Source organism: Alosa pseudoharengus, unplaced genomic scaffold, assembly GCF_046254945.1.
Source record: "Alosa pseudoharengus isolate Yale_2024_CS ecotype anadromous, Long Island Sound unplaced genomic scaffold, YU_APseudo_1.1 YU_APseudo_1.1_scf_19, whole genome shotgun sequence".
NCBI classification, from domain to species: domain Eukaryota; kingdom Metazoa; phylum Chordata; class Actinopteri; order Clupeiformes; family Clupeidae; genus Alosa; species Alosa pseudoharengus.
In genome coordinates, this window is record NW_027468657.1 from 7,512,805 (window position 1) to 7,521,506 (window position 8,702).

General features: G+C 40.6%; 1 protein-coding gene across 1 annotated transcript; it reads right to left on the reverse strand.

Moving 5' to 3' along the window:
• Positions 1-875: 875 nt before the first annotated feature.
• On the reverse strand, positions 876-2,255 carry drd5a (dopamine receptor D5a). The gene has a single exon (XM_076292836.1). The coding sequence runs from the start codon at positions 2,253-2,255 to the stop codon at positions 876-878; it is 1,380 nt and encodes a 459-aa protein (XP_076148951.1).
• Positions 2,256-8,702: the final 6,447 nt, after the last annotated feature.

The following is an 8,702-nucleotide window of genomic DNA, read 5'->3' on the forward strand; positions in this document are numbered from 1 at the left end:
GGGTTGGACATATTGAATGAATCTGTAGTCAAATACAGAGAGAGAGAGAGAGAGAACCCCAGGATTTTGTTCATCAGCAAAGATGTTTTTTTTCCAATGGTAGAGAAAATAATTCACTCCATATTTATATAATTTCTCTCTCTTTGTTGACTGTAATTCATAACATTCACATGAAATTCGTCTGTGTTTGTATTACTTGTTGCTTTAGCAATATTGTACAGATATAGGACAATAATTATTTTCTGAATGGAATGTGAGGTATGGGTCACTGCATATACCAAGGACAAGCGTGCAACATTGAGTTACATGACAGTGTAGAGAGAAAGAGAAGGAGAGATACAGAGAATGAGAGAGAGAGAGAGAGAGAGAGAGAGAGTGTTTAGTGGGCACTTGACTATTTGGCAACCTTCTCGGTGAAACATCACAGAAAACACAACACGTTACCTTCGAAATCATATTGCACTCAGTCCCAAAGATAATAAGGCGTCTTTGAAAATACAATGTAACAACGACTAAAGGTCTAAAGGTGGTGACGTAAGGCTTTCCAATTTTGCAGATTTGTTGGCGATGGATGTCAGGATACAATAGCTTTTTATCATGTTGGTGGTCTTTAAATAATTGTACACATTGCACCCTTGACTGCATGAACTTGTGAGATTCTGACTGTTGCCAAACTGACAATCTCGGATCTGATATAAAACAATCGGATAAAAAACCTAATGAATTTGAACCTTCAAAGAAGAATAGCAACACAGATGTATCAGGTGTTCACTTCACGTACGACGTCAATTTAAGCATAGAACACCAACATTACATATCAAAATATATTACCAGAACGACACCATTTTAACGCATCTGGTGATGCCAAGGACTTGTCAGTGTAAACCATTTGGAGTGAACGGTGTTAACCTGTCTAGACAAATATCTGTTTCGCAGTCGTTTAAGTCACAAACCGAATCGGTCGCTATTTCATTATTATGAGAAAACTGTGAGATCCGGTCAAAGGTGTCTTCGTTGTCAATACAGTCCACGACATTTGGGATGATGTTCACATACGCATTGACGATCTCTTTGTGGAATAAAGTGTCTTGGTTATATGAGACAAGTTCATTACTTATATTCACTGTTTCAACCGGTGTAGTGGAGCAAAAGTTACGACAACCGAGCAGGTTTGCAAAGGCTTTCCGAAACTCTGCATTGAACGCGTAGATGATGGGGTTTAGAGAGGAGTTGGTCCAGCCGAACCACACAAACACATCAAAAGTAGTTTCACTGACACACGGTAGTCCAGCTTCCTGGTCGGTGGGTGGTTTATCACAAAAAGGAACCATGCAGTTCAGAATAAAGAAAGGTAGCCAGCAACAGACAAATACACCCATTATCACAGAAAGAGTTTTCAGAACTTTGGTTTCCCTGTTTATGGACGTTTTCAAGGTATTGTGGTGTTGGCACTCGAGTCTGTTCGACCTGCAGCTCTGTGCGTGCTCAGCCGCGCGCTCCAGAGATGCTATCCTCCTTATCTGTATTTGAGCAATCCTATAGATGCGGGTGTATGTCACAATCATAATCGCCACAGGGATATAGAAACTTATCAAAGACGAGGAGATGGCGTATTCTCTGTTGAGGCTAGAGTCGCAATTCTCTTCGACTGGCTCTTCCATCGTGGTGTTGTTTGGGCCGATAATTTCCACGCTGGCTTTGTGCCAGTTTAGTTGGATCGGAATGAAGGATATGAGTACAGACAGTGTCCAGGTCAGACTAATCATCACAAAGGCCACTCGTTGGGTCATTTTTCTCTCGTATCGAAAAGGACTTGATATTGCCCAGTAGCGATCAACGCTGATGACACAGAGGTTGAGGATAGACGCTGTGGAGCACATGATGTCGAAAGCTACCCAAATATTACAGAAGGAACCAAACGGCCAGTAACCTGCCACCTCGGCGACTGCTTTCCATGGCATCACCAGAACAGCAACGAATAAATCCGACACTGCCAGGGAAACTATGAAAATGTTGGTCACTTTGGATCTCAAGTGGCGGAACCTGAGCACGGCAGTGCACACCATAATGTTCCCGAGCAGCGTCCAGAGGATGAGCACGGAGAGCAGGCACCCCGTTACGGCGCGGACCACCAAGTCTTTCCTCGTATCTAAGGTCGCCTCCGTTTCGGTCACGTTCCACATAATCACTCCAAGTGGGAACGGGATGGTGTTGCAGGCGAGCACGGATGAGAAGTATTTCGCTGGAGTCTCCATGAGCCTGGTCAGGTGAACAAATGTAATAATGCGCTACGGCTGTGTCCAGACGCACAAAAACTAGACACTCTTACGTCCCCTTCCCCATCTCCGTGCATGGTTGCCTCGCTAAGAGCGACAAAGTAAGTGTTTCTTTGCAGGAAATATGTGCATGCGTAGATTACAGAAGTCCTAGTTCCAAGTGCCTCTGTCCAGGTGAGGCAGAGCCGCGCGCAAAGGAACGGAGACGCTTCATCATCCGCGAGCGCATGTTGTTGCCTCGCGTCTCGTCTGACCTCCCCGTCAGAGTAGCTAAAGCAGCCGCACTGAAACTGTTGGGCTGTGCTATTTTGAGTTCATGAGCACTTTGAGGGAGGAGGGGGAGCGGTGTTATTCACGCGCGCGCGCTTGACAAACAGACAGACAGACACACACACACACACACACACAAGTCCTCACAAACCAAATACTCCTTTTCAGAAACATGCATTCGTCCACCATGTTCCAAAGACCATGTCAGTTACATGTCGTCTGACCAGTTAGTCGGAATGTACAACTGGAATGCCTGGATTACGATTTTTTTTCTTTCTTTGTTGTACATTTTTTCATGTTAATATAAACATTATTTTATTGACTGCAATTGCATAATTTGCAATTACATAATTAGACATGGTGTACAGTCATACATTTGTATGACTGTTGCATAAATTGTACCTGTCCCCTATTTTATTAATTGTCTTAATTTACTTCAGTATTATATGCACCCTGGGTCATTGCCCAAGGGCTTCTCGTGAAGTACTTTTCTATATCATGCGAGAAGCATCTCTTTTCAATTGCATTAAAGGAAACTGAAACATGCACGAAACAATGCGGCGTACACGGGCGCGTCGGTTCTCGACCGAGGTGAAGTTAGTTTGATATTTGATATTCGGATATTGGACAGATATTCATTTTTTTTTAATGCGGCCGGTTTCACCCCGTGTTTGCAGACAATGTACAAACAGATGACCTGTCTACTTGCTCCCAGCCGACCTACTTAGGGACCGTCTATAAAGTACCTTCTGAATTACCTTCATAGTCTTTTTTGTCAATAGCTTTGACATCATGTGACTCCTTTTTTTCAATACCTCCCAAGCCATGTGACCTAGTGATTCCAAACCAATGCAGAATAGTTATCCTATATGGGACTCATCAGACACACCTCTTCTTATAGTCACTGTATGCACACTGTTTTTTATATGAATATTTTAAAGAAAATACATTATTTGCCATTTGACTCTAGGGATGTAACGATTACCGGTATAATGATAAACCGTGATAAAAATGTTGACGATAACAATTACCGTTTTCTTTTGAAATATCATAATTATCACGGTTGATTATCACGGTGTTGAAACCGTGTGTTTAATCCTTCCCAGCTTCATCCGAGCCTGCTTTTGACATACAGTAGGCCTGGTACAATGAAGCAAAATTGGTACGGATTCTGTTGTCTAATTGATGGTTTTAACTGCGAATTGGATTAGGCTACACCTGATTTTAAAAGGCGGAACATTTTCACCGCAAAACTTGCACTGTATCATTTGCACTCTGCGTCTTTTTATGTTCGCGTGCACATTAAATCCATTCCACTCACGTTATCAGAAGAACACAGTAGCCTAAAGTTTTATTTCGAACACTTACTTTGGTCTCACTCAGGGTAGGAATTTCACGGCGGCCACGTTTTTGCCCCTTGCATTGGCCGTGATGTCCCTTTGAAAATCAGAGGTTTACAGGCCACGGTGCCCTTGGTGCCCTGCTTTCAATGTTCTGCTTTGCATCCTACTAATAGCGAATTTTATTTAGCCTATGGCCTGTCAAAATAATCTTAGCATTCACAGCGCAAATTAATTTATTTTACGCAGTGGAGAAAGTGACAGCGCAAGAAAGAAAGTGCGTCTAAATTCACCTATTCTTCTCAGTTGAACTACTCGAGAAGTAGCCTACTCATCACACAGACATCGCAAGTATCACATGAAAGAGCTCTTTCTCAGCTTTTAAACTATGTTAGCCGCGAATTGCTGTGCTGAACGGTTCGCGAGAAACGTAAATAATATAATTAAATTTAATCATAAATTCTACTGAAGGTTTTCGTCCATCTCCCTACCCATTCCTCTCGGTGCAATACTTCACGAACCTTTCGTTTAACACATGACAAACCATATATCAGAACAAACAGCAGACCTTACCGAACATAAAGGTGTAAAGCAGTCCCCTGTACAGTTAGCCGTTCCAGAGTAATCCACTTTTGAATTTGCAGTACATTTCTACATGCATGGATGTCTCCAAATTTGGGCTTTAAGTTTTACAATGTGTTTAAATTGTTCCACATGATTTCATAACGGGCCAAATACAAAATAAATGTTACAAATATCGCCTATATATCGGTAAATCAGAGGACAGCTGACTAAGAGTTTGTGAAAGTAGATCACAAAATGCTAAGCATGCATCTAGGCTATTTGAGTTTCTTAAAGCTGAACTGTGCTTAAATTGTTCAATACATGATTTCATAACAGGCCAAATATAAAATAAATGTTAAATATAGCCTAGATATCTGTAAATATTAGATGTTCAGATGATTTGCAGTTCTATATAATATGTCATGTTTCATGTTTTTGTAATGTTTCATACAGTGATGCAGGTCTACTGCAGTGAATAGGCTATACAACTTTGATATTTTTTATAGCCTATGTGGCCTTTGTGCCCTCCACCAAACATGCCCAACTGCCTTGCCCCCAGAATGGTGAAATTCCAAGCCTGGTTTCACTCATTGGATCCAAATAACAGTAATAGCAACCTCCAAGTCATGGTAGGGTAAGTTAAGCAATAAGCACATAGCCAATTTAACATGAAAAACTGAACGGGACACTTTTTGAAACTATTTCAGCTTGTGAAATAATAATCGCTTGTGTAGGCCTATCAGTGCTTTCTGAACATATTGAACACACTTTTAAAAATACCGTGATAATACCGAAAACCGTGATAATTTTGGTCACTATAACCGTGAGGTTAAATTTTCATACCGTTACATCCCTATTTGACTCCAAACTGATAGCAATTATTTTAGGGTTAAAATTAATAATAATTTAATTTCTAGACTAGTTTCAGTTAGCCATGTGGCCCCTTTTGGCATTAAACAAAGGCACCCTCCCCTCCCCCAATGAAATGCTAATGTACTGGTTCCAAGAACTATCAGATCCATAAGACATAGGATGTTACCTTGCTATAATGTATCCATGTGTCATGAAATGTAAATATATTCATGTTTGGTATCATTGTAATAGTCTCAGTACAAGGATTGTAATGATTTGATTGTGAGAATGTTTGGAACATTCTATAAGTGATACTTCTGATATTAGGCTTATTCGATCTACAATAATCAGGTAATAACGTTCGCAGCGGCCATTTTGTTGATATAGAAAATGCATAGGTGGGTCTATTTAATGCAGCTGTCAATTGACAAGCGTGACAGCGCCGGTATGATCGCTGTAGGCTATTTATTTATTTGTACATAATGTAACGTGATGGTAGGCCTATGTTGTGCAATAGGCCTAGGCTACAGGGCAGGCCGTTCTAACAACAGCAATACAGGCCGTTCTAACAACAGCAATAGCCCTAGTCACCCACTGTCAGAAACATACCTGTCAACTTTTTTCCAGCTGTCTTTCTGTTTTAATATTTTCCCGTAAAATATCCCATATTTTATTACTTTCATAACATTAGCCCCATCTGACTTGGCCGTCTCTGTACTGTTGTCCTGTACCCCCTGCCCTTCCAGCGAAAATATGTTTTTAAAGCATCGTTTTGCTTGCCTGAAGGCGACCTTAGAGTGATCAGAACAGTGATCAGAACAGTGACACTTTATTACAGAGTGAGTTAGTTACATACATACAGGACTTGGACTCCACGAAACAGAGAGACGATCCGACAAGGAACAGAGAAACAGGAGGGTAGAAATACACATACCAATTAACAGAAAGGCAGAGGACTGGACGAAACCAACAAGACAATAACAGGGAACAGGTGAGGAGGCAGAAATGCACATGGGGAACAGGCAAAAACAAACACAGGACAATACACAAAATGGCCACCAGGGTGGCACAAACTCAACGGTCCGGGCCAGATCCTGACACATATAGGATAACTATTCTGCATTGGTTTGGAGTCACTAGGTCACATGGCTTGGGAGGTATTGAAAAAAGGAGACTGTTTCTTAAAGGAAATAATGTATTTTCTTTAAAATATTCATATAAAATACAGTGTGCACACAGTGGCTATAAGAAGAGGTGTGTCTGATGAGTCCCATATAGGATAACTATTCTGTATTGGTTTGGAGTCACTAGGTCATATGGCTTGGGAGGTATTGAAAAAAGGAGTCTTTTTCTTATATGAAATAATGTATTTTCTTTACAAAATTCATATAAAATACAGCGTGCATACAGTCGCTATAAAAAGAGGTGTGTCTGATGAGTCCCATATAGGATAACTATTCTGCATTGGTTTGGAGTCCCTAGGTCACATGGCTTAGGAGGTATTGAAAAAAAGGAGACCGTTTCTTATAGGAAATAATGTATTTTCTTTAAAAAATATTAGTATAAAATACAGTGTGCATACAGTGACTATTAGAAGAGGTGAGTCCTATATAGGGTAACTATTCTGCATTGGCTTGGAGTCACTAGGTCACATGGCTTGGGAGGTATTGAAAAAAGGAGACCATTCCTGATGGGAAATAATGTATTTTCTTTCAAATATTCATATAAAATACAGTGTGCATACAGTGACTATAAGAAGAGGTGTGTCTTATTAGTCTCATATAGGATAACTATTCTGCATTGGTTTGGAGTCACTAGGTAACATGGCTTGCGAGGTATTGAAAAAAAAAGACCATTCCTTATGGGAAATAATGTATTTTCTTTAAAACATTCATAGAAAATACAGTGTGCATAGAGTGACTATAAAAGGAGGTGTGTCTGATGAGTCCCATAAAGGATAACTATTCTGCATTGGTTTGGAGTCACTAGGTCACATGGCTTGGGAGGTATTGAAAAAAGAAGACTGCTCTTATAGGAAATAATGTATTTTCTTTAAAATATTCATATAAAATACAATGTGCACACAGTGGCTATAAGAAGAGGTGTGTCTTATTAGTCCCATATAGGATAACTATTCTGCATTGGTTTGGAGTCCCTAGGTCACATGGCTTGGGAGGTATTGAAAAAAAGGAGACCGTTTCTTATATGAAATAATGTATTTTCTTTAAAAAATATTAGTATAAAATACAGTGTGCATACAGTGACTATTAGAAGAGGTGAGTCCTATATAGGGTAACTATTCTGCATTGGTTTGGAGTCACTAGGTCATATGGTTTGGGAGGTATTGAAAAAAGGAGTCTGTTTCTTATATGAAATAATGTATTTTCTTTAAAAAATATATAAAATACAGCGTGCATACAGTCGCTATAAAAAGAGATGTGTCTGAGTCCCATATAGGATAACTATTCTGCATTGGTTTGGAGTCACTAGGTCACATGATGTCAAAGCTATTGACAAAAAAGACTATGAAGGTAATTCAGAAGGTACTTTATAGACGGTCCCTAAGTAGGTCGGCTGGGAGCAAGTAGACAGGTCATCTGTTTGTACATTGTCTGCAAACACGGGGTGAAACCGGCTGCATTAAAAAAACCTGAATATCTGTCGAATATCCGAATATCAAATATCAAACTAACTTCACCTCGGTCGCGTACCGTGCGACGGGGAGCTCTCCATGGTGCTGACTCGGTGCTAAAGGCGCGGGCGGAAAATGCGTTTCCCCTTGAGGAAATTAACCTCATGAATTTGAGGTGACACTGATGCTCACATGAAATCATTGGTATGTGATGTGAGTGATAACCAAAAATGTGCCGTAATCGGTTATATTTCATCATCGGATGATGAATTTAATGTATAATCCGCCGTACAGAGGCAGATCTAGGTCATAAACAATCTCATTACATGAATTCATGAAGTGCGTGTCCTGCCTCCAACAGGCTGTTTGTTATTTTTAGAAATGTCGGGAGCGGACGGAGAATACCCGTCAAAACGCACTGTGAGTTTGCACTAGGCCGATCGAACGCAGATGAGCCAATGGCAGTCCAGTAGCTCCGTGCAGGCAGACGCCCGTCAACTTCACCTTACGGCTCCATAGAAATGTATTGGGAGCCTTGATATTTGTCCGGTTTTATGGGATTTTATAGTGATATGAGTTGAAAAGGACAGTCAAATGACATATGTGGGATTAACACAACACCGATACACAGAAAAATGCCTTTCAATATTGATTACGTTTTCTGTAATTATGTAGCCTGACGAGCCAGACCCACATTAACATGTAGGGTCTGGACACTCACCGTTCGCAGTGCTCAGTCCGAGGGGCGGGATAATCAGTTGTCTTTCA

What these genes read in the sequence shown, in the direction of transcription:
- drd5a (XM_076292836.1), bottom strand. Translation starts at nt 2,255, where the DNA reads ATGGAGACTCCAGCGAAATACTTCTCATCCGTGCTCGCCTGCAACACC.